This window comes from Anas platyrhynchos, chromosome 12 (assembly GCF_047663525.1).
Source record: "Anas platyrhynchos isolate ZD024472 breed Pekin duck chromosome 12, IASCAAS_PekinDuck_T2T, whole genome shotgun sequence".
Lineage (NCBI taxonomy): Eukaryota > Metazoa > Chordata > Aves > Anseriformes > Anatidae > Anas > Anas platyrhynchos.
The window spans coordinates 6,725,031-6,752,117 of record NC_092598.1 but is presented as its reverse complement, the minus strand read 5'-3'; the positions used below and the strand labels follow the sequence as shown (position 1 = coordinate 6,752,117).

Sequence of the window (27,087 nt, the reverse complement as noted above, 5' to 3'; positions counted from 1 at the left end):
GATTTATAAAAGTAATTTACGTAACAGAGATCGTATTTTAATAAAGATGAAAATGCATACATTTTACACTTGCAGATATTTTTAGGTGTTTTCTTCAGACAGGAGGCCACCTAGAATGTGCGATGTGTTCCAAAATTACCCTATATACAGATTAAGTATGCCAAAAATGACACAGTATAAAGAATAACAGAGCATTTAATTAAAAGGCAGAGAAACTGTTCAAAATTGGGTGTTATAGATTACATCTGATATGCACACTATTTATTTCTTCAGTGTAATTTCAGTAACTGTGCTCCAAACGCCATTAGACTGCTGGAACTTGCAAATGATGATACTATCAATAACTAGGCCCTCCAAAGAGGTTTAAAACAAATAATCTCACCCATACTGTTGATTTTAGCAAAACTACACTAAGTGTATTTTTGGGGGGTAATTTTTTTTAAATGATTTTAATTCTTAGAACCAGTCATATAAAGCTGTAGGACTGATATGCAGGGAATCAGTAAGGATGATATTGCAGCACAAAGCGTTCTGTTGTGGCATCATCCTGACAGGGCTCTCTAGAGCACCAAAATGCTTTCAGGACAGCTAAACTACACTGTGTTCAAAAGCCCAGGAGAGGGCTAAGTGAGCACAAGGAAACATACAAACAAGCCTGAGAGCCTCCCCCCCATTTTTTTTTTAAATTTTATTTTTTCCTCCACAAAAGCTTATAACGGTAATATATGTTTGTATTACTGTTTGCATGTATGGTTTTTGTTCATTTCTTTTCAAAGAAGCAGTTTGTTGAGGAGAGTCTCCAGATTTTTAAATCTGATTTGCTACCTGTTAGAAAGGAGTGTCTAATGCTAGGAATTACAACAGCATGTCTTTTCACAACATAAGGAGTTCACTTGTATAAGGTAGGAAAAACAATACAGAATTCATAAAAGGAAGGTAATGCTAATTGTGTAAAAAAAAAGGGGGGGGGGGGGGGCGAATAGTCTCAAGGCATTAATTATTCCCAAATAGTACTGCTAATTAATGTATCAATAACAACTGTGGATATACCTATTAATCCATTTCAAAGAGCATTCCTGCATCATCTCAAGTTTTATCATCCATGATCTGAAGAGCTTCTGTAAGGTTACAAAGACACAGAGAAAAATCTTCTTTTGTTAACAAGCCCTTCCTCACCACTCCCTGCCAAGAAAACACTGAACTAGTTGAATTAATAAAATGTACCCAATCTGGTAAGAACATTCTGTAACATGTTGTACACAAACTGCCTTTAGCTCATTTTGTTAGTAGGATTAATTTTTTAAAATCTAAGACTTTCATGTTAATCCTAGATAATACTGCAGTTTGGTACATTAACAATAATCAGATTACAGTGAATGTCAATGTCATTTGATCTTGAATGATGTAGAGCATGGTAGTGGAACTATTGCCCTCTCTTTCTACAGAAGGATGACCTGAGTTCACTATGTCTCAACAGCTGCAGATGTCTGCTTCAAGTCATCTTTAAAAATGTGGCTTTGTTTATTCAAATAATGATTTTTGATGGCAAGTCAACATACAAATGTTGTGTAAGAAATCAGTATACAAAACTACCTTCTACATATATACCACTGAATTACCACCTGCTACAGCAATTTTCAGATTTGTGTTCTCAATTTAAAAAATTCTATCCTACCTAGTCCTTCCAGCTAATTTAATTCATGTGCTTCCTTTTTGCATCTCCCTCATTCTCCACAATCTTTAATCTGATTGGTTGCAAGATGACTAATGCCTAGTTTATTTCTGGTTAATCTAATTAAGTAAGAACCTAGGATTGCGATGTCAGTGTATTAATAGAGGAAGTAATGCTTCCTGTAGTAAGGACAGCAATTCTGACCTTTTAGAAGCAGGTCAAAAATAAAGTAAGACAAGCTGCAATAATAACATCAACTCATTTTCTGATAATATAGCTTCAAGTAAGATTATGGCTCATGGACTGCAGGTAAGAAAACATAATGTGTTTATATCTGGTTATCTAATGGAGGGGAGCTTTGGGAATGGGGGGAGGTTGGTTTCAGCAAAAATAATAAAACTTTGGAAATATTGACTAATTAAATGCCTTGTTTCTGGTATTTGCTCATGAGAAAATCTGGCTTTAGGAACAGATAATCTCAATTGTTTACGCACTTATAACATTATGTATTTGACTTTGATGTATCTATATTAATATGCTTTCATTCTGTGCTAATAAAACAATACTTGATTATGGATCTCACTGTAAGTAATTGCTGTAGTTTGTTTTTTTTTTCCCACTTTAAAACTAAGAAATCTACCTACATCAGTAACTGAACAGCAAATGAGAATGAATCCCACTTAAACAACTAATTCCCATGGTATAAGCTCGTGATTTAAAAATTTATATTTACTTCGTTATGGGTGAGTAGACTATATCATCACAAGGGGATGTTGTATTATTATTTAGCATGTGCCATAATAAAAAAGCTTTTATGAGCCTGTAAGGTATATGCAGCATGTTGCTATGGTGATGTGGTGCTCCCACTGATGCAATCTTTAACGTTCTGTTTATGAACTTTCAGTAGTTTTTTTCAGTAATTTTTTTAATAAATCTTTGCATATAGCAGCAAACAAGATACTAATGTAGTAGTTCTTATTTTCTCAAAGTAGTCTTAATGAGCACAATTATTAACTAAATAAAAGGTACTCAACTGTGCTGTTGGGGTAAATATAAGTAACCATCACTATGCATACCTGTATGCCTCAAGATTAGTTTTGTTTAATAGTTATACTAACATGGAGAAAGCTTAGTCCTCACTTGAGCTGAACCAGTTCTGATATTTCTCATCGACTGTACTACGAAGCCAAATACACTGGCAGCAGGGTTTGAACTTTAGCTTGCTGTGCAAACAGAACCCCAAGTTAAAACTACAGAAGCAAATTATAAGGCTGAAGCACATTAAATAAGGTGAAAAGTGCTGTGATTGGGGAATACAGGGATGTTGCTCAAAGCACGTGTACTGTGCTCCTTGCATGTAAGCTGCAGTTATGCAGCATGCAATAGAGACGGGAATCTTGGGGGGTGAGGGGCGAAAGCAGCATTTTAAAACTGCTTATTGTGTTACAGATTATTCTTATAATAATCTTTTTTTGTATTCCAAATAAAATGATGCTTATATATTCTAGTTGTCTTAAATAAGTAAACAGTCTGTGCTATCAGAGACTGGAAAAGCTTTTTTCCTGTATGGCTCTGTCTTTCCTCTTAGGTATTTCCTTTTTACTTGCAGATAAAAGATGAAGAGAGTGGCTATAATAAAAACCTGTTTTGCATTCCTAAGCATTATGAAGAAGACTTAGAAAGAGTTTTCATTCCTCATGGAGTCATCCTGGACAGGTATGAGGGTAAAAAAGAACAGTGATAGTTATGCTAACGATTAGTTTCCCTCCAAATGAAGAGATCATTGACCTACTCTGCATTGCCCATGAGAAACATGGAAACCCTGAAGTTCTAACACTGAAGTTCTGCTCTGGGGTTTAATATAAGAGCCATTTCATGGAGAGGGTTCCTCTACAACCCTGGTGAAGGGGTTGTAGAGGAATCCTCTACAATATAACCTCAAATATCTTTAAGTTTTCATGTTCAAGTTTTCATGTTCTTTGTTGTTTAGATGTACAGTTTGAATCAACAACATCAACAACTGTGTGTCAAATGGAGTAGGGGTCATCTTGTTAACTGCATGTTTCTCACTAAATTTTCAGTGTCTTAATTGGACACAGTTTACTGGCTATTAAAAAAAAATAATCAGAATTTTAACTTGGGCATTATTTAATATATGGACAAATAAAAATAAACAGAACATTTTTATAAGAGTTGTGGTTTTTTTCCCCCCCAGGACAGAACGCTTGGCTAGAGATATCATGCAAGATATGGGAAACCACCACATTGTTGCACTCTGTGTCCTTAAAGGAGGCTATAAATTCTTTGCTGATTTGTTGGACCATATAAAAGCACTAAATCAAAATGGTGATAAATCTGTCCCCATTACTGTGGATTTTGTGAGAATAAAAAGCTACTGTGTAAGCAAGCTTCTTTTTCTTTGGAAAATTGATTCTCCCCATCTATTATCATCTTGAATACTAGTAGTTTACATGAAAACTCCAGGAAAATTGAGTTTACGCATGTATTCTGTTCAAAAAAACTTAGTTGCTTTTCAGTATGTAATAAACTGACTTACTGATCTGCCCAAATGATCAGAGGGATATTGTATATTCACTGGAATTAAAATATAGAAGACCGTTAATGTGACAAAGTCAATGTTGGGTCACCAATGTCCTCTTCTTGAGCCTAAAGTTTTCATATAGGTTCTATTCTCTTTAATGTGGCACTCTTTGGTGAAAGGGAGAATAAGCATCAGGGACTTGCTTATTGTCTCCATCTTTATTACTTTCTGTTCCTACAGATGATGTTGGAAAGATTTGTTTTTGTAATTTGAATGTTGGGGAAGAGGTATGTTTTGCCTGAGCCAACTACAGTAAAGCAATGACTTGTGGTATATTTTCTGTTTTATTTTCTTCCCTCTTTGAAGGCTCAAGTGCTGTGCGCTGATCAAAATTTATCACATACTAAATACAACAATTTACAATATCCTATAAATACTTCATGGAATTCTAAAACAAATCTGTGGTAACAAAAGTAGCTGAAAGCAATGGTGTCTATTCCAGGAATATGGATGTAATCTTGTTCAGAAGTGCTCCATGCAAACATGTCTGTACTGATGCTTCACACCCTTGTCTTGCTCTCAACTACTTAAAAGCTGTTTTACTGAAGGAGTGCCAGTGCCATGTATAGTAGTTGCAAGTGTCATTTGTCAGGTGAAGAGCCAGAGCAGCATTTCATAGAAATGCTATAGCATAGCAGCTATTCGTAGAAATACTAGGTAATTATTTGAGTATATTTTATGTGAATTCTCCCCTCTCCTTTCTCCTAGAAGGATACACCTACAGAAAAAATGAGTATTGTTGGAGAACTGTCTACACTAAATGGGAAGGTATGAACTAGGATCTTCAGTTTTTCAGAGGAAAGAACAGTTCTTTTGTATCTTTGAGGAAGTCCACTTTTAAGATGTTGGTACTACATATTTACAGACATTTCAAGCTAGTTTAAAACTTTACACTTGATAAAACATTAATTCCCACCATCTCAGTGGAAATAACATGATTAGTACTGAATGTTTCTAAAGATCCTGTTCTGTTTTATATCACAACCTCCATCTTAAACTGACTCTTGCGATATGTTCTCAGAATGTTATTGCTATACATAAATATTATATAAAACCTGGTATAAGTGGCTTTCTCACAATATTTTAAGTTTATATAAACACTTTCCAAAAGACTTGTGAGAAAGCACTAAATCTAAGTTATTATGTGACAAGTTCCTTTGAAAATTGATTGCACTATCAGCTTCAGTTACAACTAAGTTGCAAATGCTTTTTGGCTGTTTAATTCACTGAAATGATGCAATGTAACACTTTTATTTTTCATTTTCTTTCTCTCTATGTGATCTAGAATGTGTTAGTAGTAGAGGTGAGTAAAGAAACCGAAGTCTTTTTTGGGGCATGGGGTAACATTTGTTTTTTTTAACCTGTTTTCCAAATTAATGCTTGCTGCACATAAAACACTTAATTATATGTAAATTAAAGTATGCAGATATGTTAATGTGTTGCTGCTCTTTATGTTTTAAATTAATCCACTGATAGTATACTTTTTCTTTCAGACTAGGAAGATAAATTACTTTTTTTTTTTTTTTTTGAGGATATTATTAAGACTGGTAGAACAATGAAGGCACTACTTTCAGAACTAAAAGACAATGAACCAAAGATGGTAAAAGTTGTAAGGTATAATGACACATCCATTTACTAATAAGATATAGAAAAGTCACTCAGCTGAATTGTCAGGGTATGCTGGTATGTGGGTTTGTTTTCCTTTCCCCCCCCCCCCTTTTTTTTTTTTATGATTTGCGGGAAGTAGTAGTAAAAGCAGGAAACAATTCTTATAACAGCTGGTGAAAAACAAAACATTTATTAAACTGGGAAGCTTACACGTATACTAATCTGTTCATTGTTAAAACCAGTAACAAGGGCTTCACAGCTTTTTTGCTTGGTCCTCAAAGCCTGATTCTCTCCTTCTTATCTTTGAAAGAAAGTTCATCTCTTTCCATAGGCTCCCTAATACCTTCTAGCTGCCTCCATACTAGAATGACAACACTCAAGACTTTTTTTTTTCCCCCCTCGATATCCTTAGATGTGTGAGTCTGCAGAGTCTAAGTGTTTGTCAACAGCTGCAAAATGACTTCAACCAGTGTTCTAGAGCATTTAGAGCAGGCATCTGAAAGACAATTGTCTAAAAGACAATTCCCAAATAATTCTTCTCACAAGTAATCATGATGCTTCGGAAACATGTTTTTTGGGTTTTATGCTCCTCCTAGTAACTGTCCAGTAGGTTCACAGTGTTTTCAGAAATGCCCAGGAAAATCAAGGATGAATATGACTTTGTTGCAGAAATTGTAGTGTCATAGCGTCAACTGACAGCTTGCCTTTTTGCTTCCTTCCCTCACCACTAAAATCTTTACATACCACTTGAACATATATGTCTGTACTATCCTAGTTTGCTAAAAAAGAATGAAAAGAATTGAAAGAATGAACCTAGATCAGAGCCTTAATTTATTGTTTCATTATAAGGCTGAAAGAAACTTGTAATCTGTTAAATAATGAATTATTTATTTTTTTTAACTGCACAATTGTAGATGTTTATTGGGATGGGTGGGAGGAAGTGAAGTATACAGTTTGGAATAAGACATCTTAAAACCATAACCTTCTCTCCTCTTTCTTACAGCTTGCTCATCAAAAGGATATACCGAAGTCCAGGCTATAGACCAGACTGTAAATATTGCATTTTTTTGCTTATCCAAAATAAGACTTCATCTTTTCATTTCATGCCACTTTTCATAAATGAAAATTAATGCATGTTTCAGGAAGGCCAAAAGAAATGAAGAAAAAGTACATAAATGCCTTAAAGCTGACAGCCAACTGTCCCCTGCTGTAACCTTTTGATAACTTTTTTGGTGTTCGTTTTGAATGTAGTTTTAGTTAGTCATTGCTATATACCAGGAAGAGAATCAAACATTAACTCTGAATTGTTTGGCTTTGACCCTAGAAGGCATTTGTTTTGACTCTGGTTCAAACTCAACTGGTTTTCAAAGTGAAAAATGAATTGCAGTACATCCATTTTTACATAAGTAAAATCTTCTTCATTGTCTCTTCTCCAAGGATTGCCTCCTAAGTAGGTTTTAAATTATGTATTTTAGGAAAAAAAATAAATCTTTAAAAGTAATAGTAACTGATGATGTAGAGTCTAACCTTTCTCATCAATTTACAGTTTTGATTCTTAGTGTTAAGTGTGTGAAGTTTCTTGAAAGCAAGATGAAATATTTGTTAGGTGTTACACTAAAATAGCAGAAGCACATGTTGAATACAAACTGTGTGTTTAAAACCTATTTACACAACCTAAGTATAAAAAAGAGTTGCATTTTGTTACAGACATAGGTTTTGAAATTCCAGATAAGTTTGTGGTTGGATATGCTCTTGACTATAACGAATACTTCAGAGATCTCAATGTAAGTACACAGAAGTGTGCTTTGACTGTTATGTACGTGAGTGTTACCACAGATAACTAGCAGAAAATATTAGTTTCTACTAGGAGATTCTGGTCAATTAATAAAACTTTTAATCTGACTTGATGCCTCCATTAAAAGAGTGACAACATTATTAATATGCCAAGATGGCAGTTTAATGTAAATGCATGATACCATGTTCATGCCTTACCTTTTTATGCATCTATTCTACAAGTCTTGTGGCTCAGCCTTTCTGTACAGTATTTTGAATCCTCCAAGATGTTTTTCAGCATGTAATCTGCTGGCCCCATCTGAAAAGAAAGTAACTTGTAATTTGGTGTTGATTTCATGTTTGTATTAGAAAAGAGCAGCATAAGATTTCACTAGTAAAAAATTTTGAATGGTAGTAAACTGGACTGTGTGTGAAGGTGTTTCCTACACTGTAAAGTATGCACCTCAAGACCTTTTTACTTTGTTCCATTATAGTCTCCCTATGCTGCACTGAGTAGTAAACAGACCCTGATAGAAAGAGTTGATCTTTTTTCCCCTTCCTACTGTTTAAAAGCATCTTCATAAATATGGATAAGTGGAAAAGTGTCTCACTTGAAAGTCTTTGAGAAAAAAACAGTTCTGTAGAAGACACATAACAAATCTGCATTATTGCAAAGCAGTGTGGAGAAGGGCATGATAAATGAACAAAACTGGCCTCTTCCAGAATACACAACTTCTCTGTGAATTAGATGAACTTTGAAGCAATAGTAACACTTCAATTTTACAGCTAGTAAAGTTGCAACCCAACTCGCAAAGCATAATGTCTTAGTTCCAATATTAGAACACAACCATGAATAAAACTGAAAATAATTCTTGTGTTTATTTGAAGGTACAGATTAATTGAAGTTGTACTTTTTTTTTTTTTTTTTTTTTTTTTTTTTTTTTTTTTTTAGCACATCTGCATTCTGAAAGAGAGAGCCAAAGAGAAATATAAAAGTAATGTCAGACTTCTGGAGTAACAGTGTGGATGAATTTGGTAACCTGCTACTCATGACTGTTTCACTGAAGAACTGCATGTTCCTAAGGATGCTCTTTTGTATATTTTTCCTATAATGTTATGTGAAACAGCTTAAGAAACATGAATGATTAAGTTTCAGTGAAACCTTAACAAAATGTTGGCCATAAAATAGATATATTCTACTGGAATCATAGGAGATACTGCCAGGACTTGCACATGTGTATATAACTATGTCTGGGCTTTTATTTACTATAATAAGTAACACATCATGTACATTGTATAAAAAAATTGTTACTTAAAATATATACACCTGGATAACACTGGAAAAAATAACCATCATGGTAATTAAAGTGAGATTAGTACTTCAGCATTCCATGTCACTTTATGTGGTGTTTATTTTTATTGTTTGCTGAGGGAAGAGGTCTCACCTTTCTCACATTGTTGTGACCTTAGTTGAAATTCAATAAACAAATTATTAGCTGTTAAACCTGGTGATAAACCATTATCACATGAAAATACTTCAGCGAGCCACCTGTTTGCTCCTAATGAGAACTGGCTGTTATACGGCCCAGACACTGCAACAACGTTGAGATGCTGACGCCTCGTTGTTTCTTTCCTACAGTAAATGATTAAAACAGGCTTTGAGACCTTATTTCTTTGCTTTTGTGCACCTAAGCACTAAGCTAGCAGTCTGTGCTTAAGAAGTTTTGCTGATGCCACTCAGCTTTTAGCACAGCCCTAGGCTACAGCTAAGAAGGCTGACGTGTCAGTGGTGCTTTCCTGGCGGTCGGGGGCTGTCATGGGTCTCGTTACCAGCTCCTTACACCTGGCAGAGGAGGAAACGAGCGCCCTTACCCAAAGCAGGAGTGGGGGCGGCACCGCCTTCTCCCCTCTGAGGGAGGGCGGGGGCGCTGGCTGGCAGGCCACGACGCCGAGCCTTCCCCGGCTTTCTGCTTTTCCCAGCGGGAGCGTACGCGTGTCAGCTGCCTGTGCCCGGGGCAGTACAAAGCTGGGAAGTTGCCGTCGACCTGTCCTTGGCCGCAGCCGCCCGGCCCAGCCCTCCCATCAGCGCCCCCCTCAGGCCACAAAATGGCCGTCCGTCCCTGAGGTAACCCCAATTTGCCGCTCGGCGCGCCCTCCGCCAATCAGAAGGCGGAGCCGGCGGGCGCGCGCGCTGATTGGAGGGAGCGGCCGTCGGTCAGTGGGTAAGGGCGGGGAGAAGGCAAGGGAAAAGGCCGCTCTCGGGGGGGCAGACAAAATGGCGGCCGCGGAGCGGGAGGCGGAGGCGAAGGGGAGGTAGCGGCCCTCCGCGGCCCGGCCCCGGCGCGGGGGATGCTGCAGCCCGAAGGAGGGGAGCGGAGGGCTGAGGGGGGCTCCCTGGGCCGGATGAGAGGGGAAGGTGCCGGCTGCGAGGCGGTGCCGCAACCTCTGGGCTTGCCCCGGGGCGCCGCAGCGTGTGTGTGTTTGCTTCCAGAGAATGCCCGAAGGAGGAGGCGAGGCGCCGCTTGAGGGAGCTGGACGTGGCCGACAAGTTCTCCCGCTTGCCGCTACCCAAAGCCTCGGTGCTGCTGCCGCTGGTGGTGCGGGCCGGGCGGCTGTGCTTGCTGCTCACCCTGAGGGCCCCGCAGGTGTGTGTCCGTGCTCTGCGCTCCGTGTAGGTGGGAGGCACCCATGGGTGCCCTGGGGACAGCCCCGGTCGGTAGGATGGTAGCAGATGGCTTCCAGGTCAGAAAAGGACGGGGTTATGCTGTTTGTTGTGGCTTAAGAGAGAAAACCGAATGGTAAGCAGTTCTTAGATGAAACAAACTGGTTATATTTAACAGTAGTACTCCTTTAAATTCTAGCTGAGAAGATCACCAGGGGAAGTGTGTTTTCCAGGAGGTAAAAGTGAAGAAAACGATAAAGATGAAATTGATACTGCTCTCCGAGAAGCCAAGGAAGAAGTGGGACTCCCGCCAGAGAAGGTGGAAGTCATCTGTAGGCTTGTGCCTGGAATCGATAAAGTAAGCAATAAGCTGTCTAAATCAGCATATCGTTTGAAAGTAAGCTTAGGGTACTTTGCTTTTGTAAGGTTGATAATGACCTTTTCAAACCTGTAACTAAATAACTGCTGCTGCTTAAAGTACACAGCCTTTGTAGCCAGCAGAGGAGGGGAAGAGTTTTTTGCTCTCTGGCATTTGTCAGGTCATGTTTGCTCCTGTGTGGACTCCAAATGTGAATCCCAGAAAGACACTGGCAAACTGGTGAGAGTATAGCAAAGAGCAATGGAGGTGCTAGAAGGGTCTGGAGCAAACAGAATAGGAAGAAAGGCTGAGAGAAGTGGGTTTGCTCAGCTTCAAGTTGGTGGAGAATCCAGTTGCTGTCTCTAACAGTTACAAAGATGATCCTAGAGTCGCCTTGAGGCAATGGGCACAAGGAGCAACAAATGACATTTAAATTAGATGCAAAGAAAACATTGTTCACCATGAGGTTATCCAAACAGTGGAACAGATTGCCCTGATAGGCCTTATAATCTCTGTTTTAGAAGATATGTCTTAGGAGAACTCATCCAGACAAGGCCCTAAGCAGCTTGATATAACATCAAAACTATCTGGTTCAACATCCTCCTCAAAGCAGGATTAATTTAGGCTGAAAGGGACCTTTTCAGGTTATGTGGACTGTGATTCTCTATTGTATGGAAATCTAGCAAGGAGACTTGTATTCTGCAGGTGTCATTGGAGTATAAGTCATTGTAAATGAATGGGTTGCCAATTGCAGTAGCAATATTCAGTGTTGGTGGAACCAGTTTTCTGGTAGTGCAGAGTGGATATTGTTTCAAAAACCTTCATTTTTGTTCTTCAGGTAAGTTTCTCTTTGTAGCTTCAATTTAGCAACTTGAAGGACTAAATTGCATTCCAGTTAAAAATGTTTCAAAAGTTTCCTGTGCTCATTTTGTAACATTTGAAACTTCTTAAATAAAGAACTTTTGCTTGGTGCATACTGAGTGTGTCTTCTGTTGTGTTTATTTTGTTGTTGTTGTTCTTTCAGATGAATTACTTGGTAACACCAGTTGTAGGATTTATAGAGGATACATTCCAGGCCACTCCTAATCCAGATGAAGTGAGTGATGTTTTTGTCATGCCATTGGAGTATTTCATCAGGCCCTTAAATTACATGGCCTTGCCTTATAAAACCTCATCTGGTTACTTAACCTGGATGCACTGCTTTACATATCATGACCATGAACGCAATAAGTCATTCAAAATATGGGGACTTACTGCACATTTTGCTGTATTTCTTGCTCTTGTAGTTTTTAGAACAAAACCTACCTTTGAGGTTGATTATGATCTTGACAACTTAATTTTATCTGCTGAGAGTAAGTTTATGAATTTATATGCATTTGTAAATGAAAAGAAGAAAAGTAATCTATGATGAAGTAGCGTGGCAATCAATCTGTACTGAAGGAGGAAAAGGACTTTGGTTTATTCTCTTTGTATCCATTATGTGATTGAATTTCACATTTGCATTTATGCTGAATTGGGAACATACTAAAGTTTAAATTGTCAAACCCTAACTGGATTCATATAATTATATCTATTTTAGAATTGTCAAATGCACACAGTATTTTTAATGGACTTAGCATACGGATTTGGAAAGTCTAGTTTAACTACTCCCTTTGCCTGTGATCCAAGACTGACTTTCTGTTTTGCCATTCTATTTAATGAGATAACACTTTTTTTTATAATTTGTCTGTTTGAATTCAAATAAAAACTTTCTGGTGTGTGTCTATTGCTGTGTGATATACTACATATGGGTAACATAACTCATACAGTCTTGTTTGGTATCTTTACAAGTAAGTGTAAGTGATTTTGTATCACTTAAAAATGCATAACAAAACTTTAAAAGGTGGCAGGTACTTTCATAATTTATTTGGTTTGGTTGGGGTTGTGGAGGTAAGGAGAAAGATTTAATGAACTCAATATTTCTCAAGGAAGTTTTCTAGGCCATGAAAAGCTTGGTGTACAGACAATGGTACAGAACTTTCTTCCGCAGCAACCAGTTAGCATCGCTCACTCAGCTACTAGAAAGAGTTGTCTTAAGGAGAAAAGAGTGGCATTCAGTAGTCATGAAAACTAAAATGAAAACAGAACTAACATCTGTAGTTGAATCTTTACTAGTAACCCTGGCAGTTTCAGATGGGTAGTGTGTTTTGCACTGTGAATCTTTGTTTCCTCATTGCTAGTGACCTAGAGGCTTATTCGTGGTGGTCATGGTACTGTTGACAAAGAGTTACATTTTTAAAAGCGTAATTGATTTTGGCTGGATTTGAGATGTAGCTTGGAAATAAATGGGCTACCATTCTTTATTATGTGCTGATCTTTGACTAATGGGTAAAATCCCTGTAGAAGTAGTAGCCACACTTAGGAAGAACACTTCTTTTATTTCTCACTATAGTGAATTTCAGTTGTGAAATTTTTTAAATGTTTAAAACAAAACAAAAAAAAAAGTTCATCATTATTTGTACCCTCAGTGGTTTCTCTCATTGCTAGTATATGCAGGAAAAGTAACTAATTAAAATAAGAACATTGTTAATTAAAATGGAGCAAGCTAATTGGACCTTTAATTATTAAACAAAACAGGTACCAAGAGACAGAATTACTAAATTACCATCCTCTGTTCCCAGCAGACTTTGTATTTCATCTCCCAATGAAACCTGGCACAGAAATTGTACAAATCGTACGAATTCAGACCTCATTTTTTTCTCTTCCCTGAAACATAAATGAAACAGTGTGTGGAACTATAAGGGCAAGAACAACAGTTACAGCTGTTTGGACTTCCAGCAAATGGAAGTCCTGTTGATATTTGGTACCAGATCAACCATTTGAGCTAATTGAAAAATGAGCTTGTAGAGGTCCAAAAAAACAAACATCCTTGAATGATTTGCAGGAAAGCCACTGGGGTCTCATGCTTTATGTTTTGCTGCCTACATAATTTTACTGACATTAGTTTTGAAATCTGGGAAGTTCTTAACTAAAAAATAAAATTGATTCCTTAGAGGCTGCTCTGGCAATTGAGTGCCCAAACAACTTCACAAAAAGAATAGAAAGTAAGCTAAACTGATGGTTATTACAATTGCAATTCCTCAAGTCACCCTTCTAATTGGAGATTTTTTCCTTGGGTACTCCGAATAAAATTCTGGCATGGTTCTTGAAGCAGAAATAAGAGGGTGACTATGCAATCCTTGTAACTAATCCATGTCCCATTCATACCCTTTTTCGTTTAGGAGGTGGGGAGTGGAGAGCATCCCAAGTTGAGCATCATAAAGTCTGTGATTCAGGCATTTCTCAAGATGTTACCTCTCAAGTAGGAAAACAAAGTATGTCTCTCTACCTCATCCTGGCTGAGTGCTCGGTGTAGCTGAATACCACATTAAAGGGCTGTTGCATCTACTGTGCACCTAATGTTTATAAAGGAGAGTATGACTGCTTAGTGTGAGATCAAACTAATGAAAAGGTGGATTCTCAGGGGAGATCAATCTTTCATGAGGCCTGGGGCTGCAGGAAAGATGTACAAACTGAAAAGGGAAAAGATCTAGCAAATGCATTGTTCTGAGAATTTCCTAGTAGAGAATGCTCTACTCTGCTTTGAAATAGTTCACAGCCCGGGGCAATTAATTCTCCATTGTATTATAAACAAAATTTTAAGCACCTTGAAAAGCAGGGCCTTTATTTTCCTGTGGACCAAGAGCCTTGCAGTTCAACACTGCAGTGTTAGAATGCTTAAGTTCCCTTTCAGATTTGCCTTTATAGCATGTAATAAAGCACTTTTCAAGAGTTCTGTGTCCCATTGTTCTGCCTAATTGGTCTTGTATTATAGCTGAAAATTATTAAAACAGATATGTATTTACTTCCAGTTTGAATGTAGCGTTTAAAGGACTCCTTATTTTGAATTACTGATTGCAAATGCATTTGTCTTGTTTAAGTATGGTATGTTAATATAGCTTCCAGTCTGAAAAGGTGTTTTATATGTATATATTTACTCTCTGTGCTTATTCTCATAAGCGAATAACTAAGGTCATTGCTCAATTGAAAAAAAAAATGTTAAAAATATATTCCAGAGCACACGTTCTAATTATGGATAAGTAATGCTAGCATGACAGTAAAATGAGTGCAAAGGCTTGTATCAGAACAAGAAAATTACTGATAAAAAAAAAATAAAAATACGTAGATACAGTTTAATGAGTTGTTAGTCATTCTTTTAGTTGACATGCAGTGATTCAGCATTTAACATTTCTATATAAGTTTGAGTACTCAAATAATCAGACTTTTGATATTTGACTTTTATGTGAACAGTTAAGATTTATATATACTTGATATGTAAATTGGTATTTAACAATTACAACCATAATGAAGAACTTCTAATCTAAATGACTTAAGGGATAAAATACATATAATAGGTTACATTATTTCCGTGTGAAGAAAAACAAACATTTGTTTGAGATGCAGTTTAATTAAAATGCCTGTAATTTACATTGCTGGAGTTCATACCTGGTTAAGACAGTTACACTTAGATGCGAATGTAACTATTAAAGTAAGATTACTTATATTCAGTGTATGCCTAAGTTATATAAATAGAAACAACAGAAAATCTGGAAGTGGTTGTTTTTCAAGAAAAGCTCTTGTGAGTGCTTACATGTCAATATCTATGTGAGATACCTACAGTGCTTCTTTTTCTTAGTGGGTTGCCATAGCAATGCAGCTTTCACAACAGTACATGTTAAAACCATCTCCAGTTGGAAAAAAAAAGAAACAAATCATAGTAAAAAGGGTCATTAGGTAATTCTTTATTCCCTCTAATTTTATTACTTCCCAAAATCTAATCTAAGAAATGAGAAAGATAGAAAAGGGAATCACATTTGTTCCTGGTTCCTTGCTGAAGCTACAGTTTTGTAGCCAGAATGTTCACTTTGTGTATGAGATCCTGAGTTTTAACATAAGTTTCTGTATTTTATGGACCAAAATTGACAACTAAATAGTAAAAGGAATGTTCTATTATGATAACTAGACTTACCGTACTGTATGGTTGCCTGTTTCATTGTACTTTGGATTTAGGGTAGGTTTTGTTTGCTTTTCAAAATGAAAAATGTGCTAGGAAGGAAAATATGCATGTGATAATGAAACACTAATGGAGAATAATCATCCTGTTTGTCAGAACCTGCTGCAGTAGAACTGGCTAGTGATTAACTAATTTTTTGGGGACACACTTACCTCTTCTCATCCTGAATTCTGTGATCCTTGAGACTATCCAGTCATGACTTTAGACTGTCCAGCCATAAGTTTATTGACCTATGTTCTTCCAATCTATTGTAAACCGCATTTGGACACACAGTATTTAAGATATACCCAAACAATTCATCGTACAGCTGCTGCAGTGTTTGTTTGCTAGCACAGCTGCTTTAAAATCTTTGTGTAGCTGTTCCTAATAAAGAGCTGGCATCCCCTTTTATGTCTATAGTAAAATCCAGAACTAATCGCAAACGAACACAGGAACTGTTCATCAGAGGAAAGCTAAATTTGTATTTGAGATCATAATGCTCCTCCAGAGTCCCTGCAAAAGTCTGATACCCAGTTATTGAACTGAATATGAATAATCCTGGACAGAGAGCTCTGTATATGTTTGAAGGTTTAAGGATGTAATGATGTAAATGTATATTCAAACAGATTTGTAACTGAACCAAACACCTGTAGGCTTGACAAGCAGGACATTTAAATAGTGTTGAGTTTATTTTCCATTTAAAGACAATGAATGAAAGGATTTTTAGTATTTTAATCACTGCAGATCTGTAGTTGGCATAAATAACAATAATTCCTTTAGTGCAATTGTACCAAATTGCATGCTCTTAGGCTTTAGTTTGTACAGCATACCTGCTTTAACTGATAAAATATAATTGGGATAATATACAGTATCTCGTAACTTTCAGTTCATTATTTTCTTTCTTAACATTGGCATACCAATTCCACATAATAAGTTAGTCTTAGATAACCCTGTTTCTTCTGGATGCATTAAAACAGTTTTTAAAATACTAGAGTGCCAATCTAAGTCCAAGAACACCATATTTTTAGGTCGTATACTGATTCGCAGATGTTTATGGGAAACAAACTGAATAAAATGGGATTGCTGTAGTTCAGTGCCAGGCTTCACTGCTAAAAATGGAAGTTATACAGAATTCGTTATTTTTGACTTTTGGCTACTAACCATCAAATTAGAAATGCGGTAACTGATGAATTGATAACAAATGTAAATACAGGTTTGCCACATCTTGGAAAACTGGGAACACCGTTTAACAGAAATAAAGTTATGTTAAACACCTAGTATCAAATTGTTCCTTACTTGAGGAAAAGAAAATAGGTCCATGTAGTGGCATACATTCTCTACAATCATCAGGCATGAAAGGGCTAACAAGGCAGCAAATCAGACTGATTGAGACCTTGTATTTGTGAGAACCTTGTAACCTGACAAAGCTCTAGAACGCTTCAAAAAGACCAAGAAGAAAAGATGATTTGGAGGTAAAAGCCCAAGAGACTGTGACTTAGCAATTCAATCCGGTGAAAGGAAACAGCAAGGGGCTAGTCTAGCTACGATTAGACCTCCCTTCTGAAAAAGTCCAAAGAATTCTTAAGATGCTAAATGGTAGGAAAGTGATGCGTCTCTGGAGAAAAGGGATGAGTGCCAGCATCTCAGCATACCACCACCAGAGGGTGCCACTTCCCAGGTGCTGCAGAACAAGCCTGGCTCAGCCTCCGGCCAGCACAGGTAAGCCTCGGTTAGGAGCTGCCATAAAAATCGCCTTAGATTGGCTCTTGGGGCCTGTGGGGCTGCCAGATACAAAGGTACTGAAACGATGTGATTTGAAGCTATTTGGAATGGGACTGCATTCGTTTATCTCCTCAGCATCACGACTGAGCACACAACTTCCTTTCTGCATGGCTCACGTTATAACATGCAGAGCAGTGTCAACTCTATTTACTGAATAATTTTCCCTGAATTTGTTCTAACATGCTAGAAATAAAAATACTCTTCCAATTCAGACTAACTGCATAAAGCTAGAATTCAGACTAACTGTACATCAATGGCTGAGCTAACATGAAGATACACTATAAGCCTGGTTTCATGTTTTTCTTTCAGGCTGAATAGCAAATCTCTAATATCCATAGCCTACCTCGTTCATTCTGTCTTTTTATTCCATTATAAGGCTGTTTAGTGAACCCACAGAAATACATAATTGATTTTCCTAAGACCTAGAAATGAACAATAAAGAACACTCTAGTAAGAAAAAAATGTCAAGTGGGAAAAAAAATGTTTGGCCTGAAAATTGTCTTCCAAATACATTCCTGTTACATAAAACTATAATACTGATTTCAATTATTTGAATTTGCTTTTGTATTTGCTCTAGCTTTGACTAAAGATAACTGATCACCACACTCGTTTGTGTACTACATTGCTCTGAAATTAAAAGCATCAGTCAAACATTCTAGTAACACTTTATTGAATAACATTGTTTGTTAGCTTGTAAACCAAGAAGAATCTATCTTGTTTTTAACAAAATACATATAATTATATATTTGATTTGTTTTCTCGTTAGGTTTTGTATATTCAGCCATTAAAACATGACATTTTTTTCTTTTTCTATGACTTTGTAAAAAATCACCTCATTTCCAAGCTTGTTTTCTCTCAGCTTTTGTTTATTTTGGTTATTAAGGATATAAAACACTGATGGCCTAAACTTTTATAGAAACTTCACAACCAGTTCCACTTTTCAACCTCTAAATCAAATTCTGTTTACAAGCCCTCCTTCTGAAGTTTAACTTCCACTATGATTGCAGCTTCTTAAGGCCTACATCTGTGTTTGGAGGCCCTGCTTAAGACATGAGCACATTTCTGTTGAGACAGAACACCATAGAAGTGTTTGCTCTTGAAGCTTACTCATTAAGAAATGTTAATTTCAGAAAGCAACTGGCATCAGATGAGTTCCTCAGCTACATCCACAGAGGCAAAAATGCAGCTGTGTACATTCTGTTGGCTATTTTGCACTTGGCAACTGTGCAGCCTACGGCCTGCTTTTTGTAAATATTAAATATTTCATTTACTTATTAAACATTAAGCAGGACAGACAGATGGTTCACGATTTCATATGGGGGGCCATCATATGGTTCCTGGAGCTGTATTGAGCTCAGGATATAAAGACATTTCAGTCACATTTAGGTACTGTGAGTCAGATCTGCAGCTGGTGGAAATTACTGCGGTTTGAGATACTCATGATTCGTGTACTGTGCGAAGTTGTCCATTAGAAAGTAGTCATGCTAAATTCTAGCTTTATGCAGTACAAAAAAAATGTGCTTTGTTCAACAGCTTGAAGTTTTCCTTGCTTTCAATGAAACTGATCAGATACATAGGACCAGAGCTCCTACTAAATTGCTAATCCAAATCTAAGTGCCTGTCAGAATGAGTCTCATTACACTTGAACAGAAGTCAGTCTTCCAGTGACCAGGGACTAAGAGTCCTGGGCTACCTTGCAAAGGCAGAGAAAGCAGAAGAACACTGAATTCCCTCACACCAGCCTGGGCAGAAAAAAACTCATCCTTTTCACAATTTCACATAACATTTCTGAAATTCTTCAGAATAGTTGTCAGTCTTTTATTTCTGTTCTACATAATGAAACTTTCTCTGGCCTGAATTCCTTCAGTTTGACACTTTCTATTGACTTTCAGGTGTATGTGTCTGAGAGCTACAGACTGAATCCTTAGGCTTCAGGCTTTCACAGTAGTACAATGGGATGACGCACCTTAAAAAACATATGTCTGTTCTCCTAAAGTGAGGACTCATCATTCTCCGCTTGAATCTGACAGCCCAGAAATGTGATGCTGAAATTCTCTTTTGAGAATATGCTATTTAAGTTTTATGTAGGTTTTTGGAGGTGGTTGGTGGTGGGGTTTTGGGGAAGGGGTTTGCTCTCATTCTCTGTGTTTCTAAAGCAGAAAGAATATTAGAGGTAGAATTATTTGCTTTTCTAATTAGAAGAACATTCAATTAGAGCAATACCAGGTAAAATCACAGGGCAACCTTGTTTAAAACTTTACTAGCTAAATCACTAATGAGCTGAGTCACAAAAAAAAATAATAAATCAATCAATCAAAAAGTGTGTTTAATGAACACACTTTTTTTAATGATCCCATTAAAAAAAAAAAAAAAAAAAGGACAAAAGTAGCTTAAATGTTTTCTGAGAGATAACTTATATTATTTGAAATTTCCAGTATCCCATCAGATTCAATATTGAAAAAAATTTACTTCAGTGAAATTTGTGTAATCTGTTCTGCACAAAATAATGCAAACTACATTAAGAGTCACTTAAGGTTCTTTTTATAATTCATTTTTATAATGTAGTTTCACTGAGAATTTCCCTGGGCTAAATAAGACTTTGCCATACATTTGATGCTTCTTTCAGAATCAAAAATCAGTCTGGGAACTACCAAAATGGGACAGGTGGGGAAAAAAAAAAAAAAAAAAAAAAAAAGTGATGGTGCAGAGTCTGTCTGGTGCTTTGCTAAGACTATGGCATGTACCTCTGTGCTTTGCTTTGTTACTTCTCATCCATCTTCCTCTGTTTTATGCCTTTCTCACCTGGGCTCTGTTTATTGCTATTGTTAAGTCCCTCACAATAGTCTTTTCTGATAGGTAAAAGATAGAGCGTGAAAACAGATATCCTCAAACACCAAAAAAAAAAAAAAAAAAGCCATTGGTGATGGATGACTTCAGATGGATGTTATCTGTTCTTTATATTGCATTTAGTACCTCAACTTTCAGCAGCCTTAACAACTTTCTAATAAGGAACCCTCAGTTTTTATCTATTCCTTTCTTTGGTGCTTTGTGTTCTGGGGGAGGTATTGGAACATTTATTCCTTTACAGTACATTCCTATGTAGTAAAGACAATTCAAACTTAGTTTTGACCTGAGCATTCACTTAGATATGTCAATTATTCCAGAGTTCACATGTCTTTAGTGAGTGGAGGTTTCTGAGTAACTTAAGTTGCTATGCTGCATATTTCAAAAAGTGCCTGCATTATCAAAAGCTGCTAATTTAAAGACAACCTCAGACTGGCTATCAGAATTAATAGTGCGCTAGCTCTTTATGTAGAAACATTTTTTATTGGCAAGCAGGTAGTTTAGTGTATGTTTATCTGCAAACTGCTCTTATTTTCCTTTAATTATGGTAGAACTAGAAGGCAATTCTGGAAAGGAGACTTGATCAGCCAGCCTGGTGGGGACAGTGGAGAGGAGTGGAAAGAAAAGGAAGATGACAATGACTTGGCCTGGGTTTCTGCACTGCCAGTAGCAGCAACGCTCCTGCTAGGAGTCCTGCCGAGGAGCTCAGGAGAAACAGGCAGTGCTGTGTGGTACCACAGGGAAAACGGGTGGGGTGGGGGACAGGTTTGTTTGTACATCTACTCAGAATGCTTTGTGCTGAGGTAAAGATGATGCAAAGGACACGAGCTGCTGCTGCATACAGATATGTTTGTTTAGTTAATTGAGTTGTCATGACAACTACTTCATCTACACACAGCTACAGTGTATAGATTGCCATTGGCACCTGATGACTCTAAACCAGCCATTGTACTTTCCAACAAAATCAGCAAACCCTGTTTGATCTGTTTCAACTAATGTTGAAGAATGTAGTTTTAATGGTCCTCCACCAACCAACCAACCAAACAAGAAAACCCACCACCACCACAAACAAATCCAACTTACTTTTTAACAGTAGGTCACCACAGCTTTAGGCTGGTAGCATTCTTCTGGCTCATCTTGTAACACACAAAATGCGAAAAAAACAGGGAGCTATTTAAAACCTACAAAATAAACCAAGAACAAATCTTAACAGACCAACGATGCTCAGATGAACCTCTGAGTATATGTATAATATACTCTGAGTTAATGTATATGACTGACTGCTCAGGGTTAAATGCACTGTAAATAGAAGAAAATATAGAACAGTTTGAATTTGAGTCAAGATAAAACTATATAATTTTTCACAATAAGTGAATATTGTTTCATTTAAAGGGTGCTACGAATCATTGTGATGATGCTTATCACAGAACACAGCACAAGCAGCATATCCCTGTTTGAGCCCAATCTGGCAGGTATTCACAGCTTAAGATCCACGTTCCTTGGCACAGCTGGAACATCTGCAGTTTGAGTTGGGAGCTAGAGAACATACAACACCGGGTACTTGTGGGACTGCTCCTCTTGTTAAGCTCTGCAGTGAAGCAGCACCAGTTGTAGGAGTGATTTTCAATGCAGAGTACCCTTGCCTTTGGGAGTGCGCTGTGCTGGGGCACCTGGCCCCGTTCTGAGTGACAGCGAGGTACCAGAGGACAGAGGAACAGCCCTGCCCTGCCCCTGTAACAGCCCTCTGCTTCCTCCCTCCCTCAGCTGAAGCAAAAAGGGGGGAAATAGTTAACAGCAGGAATCCCACACCTTTGCTCGTGGTCAGCTTGACACAGTGGATGACACATATTTTAGGGAAGAGGGGCTATAGTGCCACGTGGGAAATGAAAAGGCCTGGGAAAGAGTTCACTGGGTGAACATGTATGGAAACTGTTCCTCTAAATCCTTGCTGCACAGACATTTATTTCTGTGTGGCTGATACTCTAGGGCATTTTAAGCCACAACAGGTCCCTGGTGGGTTTCAACTTGGCCACATAAGCAGCTGGGCCAGCACAGCTGAGGAGGCAACACCCTGCAGCAGGCGGTGGGAATGAGCAACAAGCACCCGAGGAAAGGGTGAGTGGGAATACCCTAAATTGCTGGAGACTGTCTTCAGGAGTTGCAGCTTGATTTATAGTTAGTCAGTTCCTGACAGCTAATCTGCCATAATTCTTTGTAGACTAATACGTGTACTCTTTCTATCCAGCTGTGAGGTAAAATGTGTTAGGCTAATTGAAAAAGGGATTTACCTCACAAACGGGGAGGTCTGTGGATTTGCAAAATCTGCCACAGCAGCTCAGGGGATAGGAAGTAACTCAGCAAGGCATGATATTGATCACAGACATAAATCAATAAATAGAGAACTGGAAGTTGTGACTTATGGGCTGTTTTAAGCTCTGCCACTGATTAGCAGCATATGCATGCTGTGTAGGTTGTGATTCAGGGGTCATAAACACACTCGATAACGTATTGCAAGTCCTACTTACTGCACAAGGACTTCCTTCTTAGTATGCACTAGTCAAAGGAGAGAGCAATGATAAAGGAGAGCTGCTCTCGGGATATATCACAAAGCTTATCTGCATATTCTGTCAATGAGCACGTGTAATTAAGGATAAGGATGTGGTGTTATTAGGCTGGACTGACCCCCTCAGAATGCCTTTTTCCTGAGAAAGGAGTCTCCTGTTCTCCACTCTGGCAAAGAAATCCAGCTCCCAGCTGAGATACAGAGCAAAATACACAGAGCCTAGCAGGAACCTATTCCTTGTGGGGCCACACTAACTCTCATGCAGCAATATGATATGATGGGTCTAATACACTGCTACAGGTCTTGACGTAAAGAGGACTTTAACTGGGATATGGTGACATACACATCAGTTCCCTCTTATTTTAATTACTAAAATGATCTCTTCACTTTTAACTTCAGATAACTGAAGTTAAAAAGCCAGTTCTGATGTTGCTCACTACCAGCATGGGCTGTGGGCACTGTAATTTTTCATCAGAAATTTTTCATCTTTGTTGACATTCTTCAAAGTTCCCTCCAGAAGCTGAAAGTCTTTTCTCAAGTCTTGGCTCTGTATTGTTATTTGGAGAGGGTTTTTGTCAAAAAAATTATAGTTGTGGTCTTTGAAGCCTGCTAAAATGTATTGTGTTCAATTGTTTTGACACCTCCCACCTCTTTGCTCCTTCATGTTCCCACTCATATAGCAAGTTCAAACTCCTCTCCCCATTGCCCAGTTAACATTTATGGCAATGATAGAAAAATCCTACAGCACTGACTGTCTGGAGCAGCGTTCCTTTCTTCTGAACCCAGCTAATAATTGTGTATAGGTTCTTGCCCTTCTTTTAACTTGAGTAAGCCAACAGCAGCTTTATCTTTTCTAAACTGGATAAACTTGACAGTAATTTAGGCCTCTTCCAGCCTCCTACTAAGGAGGTAACTCCAAGGTGACTAAAGGCCTGGCATCTTATTAGAAAAACTCCATTTTTTCATGGTCTTTTGGGACTACATGTGCTTGCCAATCCCAATGATTTCAAGGACTAGGAAGAAACTTGGATGACATTCCACAGCAGTATTTCTGAAGCTGCAGCTTAACCAAGAAAATATTGATATTTGGATCTGATTTAGTAACACAATCCCCTTCTTCTCTACCAGATACTGCTCAGCATCTCCACATTTAAAGATGGATGATGCTTAGTTACTTGCCATGAAAGGACACTGCTTAGCTCATGGCTTAAATATTAAGCTGAGAAGTTTGTGTATTTTTCTTATGCAACAAAAAAGGAAGAACTTTTCTATTTGATAGTACAAAATACTCATTTCCCTTGAAATCTCAATTTCCTTTGTTTTAACTGCACTCTCCATATTAACCCTTCCTGACTTTTTTTTTTTTTAGCTAGATGTAGACTGCATTTTGAATTATTGCTTTAAAGCCTGAGACAAATGCCAGCACCCGTGTGGTCCACTTTGTCCTGTAATATCACAAAGATAAACTGACTCATTGGCTGCATTCCACAGTCTTGTATAAAACAGTTCCCAATTTTAATTTAAAGCAACTGCTATTCCTACCAGCTAGACTTTAGATATAAAATGATCTCAAAATGATGGAAGATAAAACCAAATGCTTGGAAAGTAGTTGAGACCCTTTCATTTTACCTTGAAAGAAGAAGATTTATCAGGAATGCCCAATTCTTTTCTGAGACTGGAGAAAAGATGAAGCAAATAACTGTTTACATGGATATCTAATTGTGTTAGGTCTGTGAGGAAGCTGCTATGAGCTAAAGCTTCCATGAAAAAGATCATTTCATCAAGACTTCCAAGCCCGTTAACAATATCACAGGACAGAAATTTTTGAAATGCACAGTGACCACAATAACAACATATGAACAGGTCATGGTAGTAAGCAGTCCCCACTTTGATCCCTTATTTGGCACTTCAAATTGTAATGTCCACTATGGCCAAGTTCTTCTAAAATCTATGTTTAAATTGTTTCTTCTAATTCTTATTCTTGACAGTTCACAAGTTACCAACATTGGAATATATGTACACAATTTCTAGTAGGAGAAAAAAAAATAATGTTTACTTTATGGTGATTTATTTTTTAAGGCGTGTTTTCTACCTAACCACATCCTTCCCCACTACTCTGATGTCTCTTACCACAAAGTTTCTATCAGTGACAGATGACTGAGAAAGCTGCATGGGCTATGGACTCCTGACTTCTTTTTTCCCCAGAACTTCCAAATCTACTTATGGAGCTTATCAGAGCAGATCTGATTTTCACAATATTGGAGCACTGAAGAATCATTTATCTCAGTTACAAGTATGAAGGTTTGCTATGCAAGACTCACATCAATTTTGTCTCCAGAAAATCACCTTTGTCTAACATTTAGCTGATTAATATAGAAAAGCACATTGGAAACTAAGCCAGCACTACTTCAGAGCTCCTAGGAAACAGAAAAACCAGTACTTCTTCAAAGCCCCTAGGAAATAGAATGGCACAGTCAGTCCTCTTCTGTAGTAAACACACCAGTGTCAGCAAACTGGCCCCACTTCAGACTGGAATACTTGTTTTTCAAATATCTTCCTGTACTGTGAAATACAGCTACCCATGCAGTAAGTAAGTCATAAAACTAGACAGATTATTGTGTGATATTACAAATACTGGGAGCAGTGTGGTTATCAATAGTATAAGCTTACCTCAAGTATGTCACTAGTATGCTTAATTATAGGCTAAAGAACCATTTCTTGAAGTAGGAAAGGCATTAAAATTTTTCAAACCTGTTTCTTACCTTTCTATTTTTTTTTTCTGTTAAAATTACTATAAAAAGAAGCCATTTTTGCTCAAAAGGTAGACATCTGGCTTTTTGGTTGTGTTGTGGGTTAACCCTGGCAGGCAGTGAAGTCCCACAGCTCCTGCTCACTTCCCCACTGTGGGATTGGGAGAAAAACAGAAGGGCAAAAATGAGAAAACTTGTGGGCTGAGATAAAGACAGTTTAATAAGTGAAGCAAAGCTGTGCACATGAGCAAAACAAAATAAGGAATTTATTCACTACTTCCCATCATCAGGCAGATGTTCAGCCAGTTTCATGGAAAGCAGGCTTCAGCCATAACCCCAAATGTCCCCCATGCTTCCTCCTTTCCTGAACCTTTTATTGCTGAGCATATCATATGCTATGGGATATCTCTTTTGGCAGTCTGGGTCAGCTGTCCTGGCTGTGTCCCCCCAAGCTTCTTGTGTACCCCCAGCCTGCTCGCTGGCTGGGCAGCCCAAGGACCAGAAAAGACCTTGACACTGTGCAAGCACTGCACAGCAATAGCTGAAAGATCCACACCTTATCAATGCTGTTTTGGTCACAAAAACAAAACACAGCACGATACCAGCTGCTGTGCAACTCCAACCCAGTTAAAACCAGTACAGGTTTTAAATCTGACTTGCAAACTCATGTGCTTTCACAGAGAGTCCCTGCCTCTGCCAGCCCAAGTGAGATCTAACACAGCAGACTTGTTACAAACAGTTCCATTGCTCAACAATGCTCAAAGCAAAACAATCTCCTGATAACCTGGGGGTTCTGTTTTCTGGTGTGTGTGTTTTTTTCTTTTTTTTTTACTTTTTTTTCCATCTGTTTTGTTTTCCAGTATCGCTTGATGGAGAATAGAAGAGAATAGAGTGACATGCTCAGTTGGTTTACTAAAATCAATGAATTAGAAAGTGGTTACCAGCTACAGAACTCAGGGAAAGAGGTCATTTATAGTTAGCATGATAAAACACTCCAAAGAAAGCACAATTATGCTGAAGACCATCCTGTTCCTCTCTTCAAAAGACCCATCAGAGAGGGCACAATTAAAGTAGCACTGAAAGCTGCATCAAGAGTTGGGGGGGGGGGGCGGGGGGGGAGCGGTGGAAGGAGAGTTTTTTCTATTGTAAACCCAGTAGAAATTCTGTGCTGTGACAGGGCACTCACAAAAGCTGTAAATTAGTATAATGCTTTCATGTTTAAATTCAAGCTAGAAACATCATTGCTTCCAGAGCATCAACCCGTATGTTGTGTGCTCCTGGACTGTAACTTCAGAAATAAACGAAACAGTGCTCAGCTTAATAAACCTAAAAGCTCACTTTTGATAGATTATTCTTTTTCTTTTTTTTTTTTTTTGTATGTTTTGAGCAGAGGAGCTGATTT

The 27,087-nt window shown here is 37.9% G+C and overlaps 3 protein-coding genes across 15 annotated transcripts in view; 2 read left to right on the top strand and 1 right to left on the bottom strand.

The window, feature by feature from the left end:
• The window catches only part of ADAMTS18 (ADAM metallopeptidase with thrombospondin type 1 motif 18), a 187,608-nt gene extending 177,934 nt beyond the window's left edge, over nucleotides 1-9,674 (bottom strand). For all 7 annotated transcript variants that reach the window (XM_072043722.1, XM_038185531.2, XM_038185532.2 and 4 more), the window contains exons 1-2: nucleotides 9,528-9,674; nucleotides 7,875-7,974 (exon numbers count right to left, since the gene is read on the bottom strand). The gene's annotated coding sequence lies outside the window, so the exon portion shown is untranslated. The remainder of the gene's footprint in view (nucleotides 1-7,874; nucleotides 7,975-9,527) is intronic.
• LOC101800309 (hypoxanthine-guanine phosphoribosyltransferase) lies at nucleotides 1,320-9,042 on the top strand. 6 transcript variants are annotated; one of them, XM_027466937.3, is made up of 9 exons: nucleotides 1,325-1,981; nucleotides 3,282-3,388; nucleotides 3,888-4,071; nucleotides 4,986-5,042; nucleotides 5,560-5,577; nucleotides 5,806-5,888; nucleotides 6,886-6,932; nucleotides 7,590-7,666; nucleotides 8,608-9,042. In XM_027466937.3, exons 1-9 carry the CDS (start codon nucleotides 1,964-1,966, stop codon nucleotides 8,671-8,673), a joined length of 657 nt encoding a protein of 218 aa, XP_027322738.1. In that variant the 5' UTR covers nucleotides 1,325-1,963; the 3' UTR covers nucleotides 8,674-9,042. The 6 variants fall into 6 exon arrangements, with proteins under 6 accessions (XP_027322742.1, XP_027322738.1, XP_027322741.1 ...); XM_027466940.3 differs by having other exon boundaries at nucleotides 1,338-1,981; nucleotides 4,983-5,042; nucleotides 7,611-7,666; XM_027466936.3 differs by having other exon boundaries at nucleotides 1,353-1,981; nucleotides 4,983-5,042.
• NUDT7 (nudix hydrolase 7) lies at nucleotides 9,457-14,890 on the top strand. 2 transcript variants are annotated; one of them, XM_027466935.3, is made up of 5 exons: nucleotides 9,457-9,968; nucleotides 10,147-10,300; nucleotides 10,517-10,675; nucleotides 11,700-11,771; nucleotides 13,936-14,890. In XM_027466935.3, exons 1-5 carry the CDS (start codon nucleotides 9,472-9,474, stop codon nucleotides 14,017-14,019), a joined length of 966 nt encoding a protein of 321 aa, XP_027322736.2. In that variant the 5' UTR covers nucleotides 9,457-9,471; the 3' UTR covers nucleotides 14,020-14,890. The 2 variants fall into 2 exon arrangements, with proteins under 2 accessions (XP_027322736.2, XP_027322734.2); XM_027466933.3 differs by lacking the exon at nucleotides 13,936-14,890 and having other exon boundaries at nucleotides 11,700-12,440.
• Nucleotides 14,891-27,087: the final 12,197 nt, after the last annotated feature.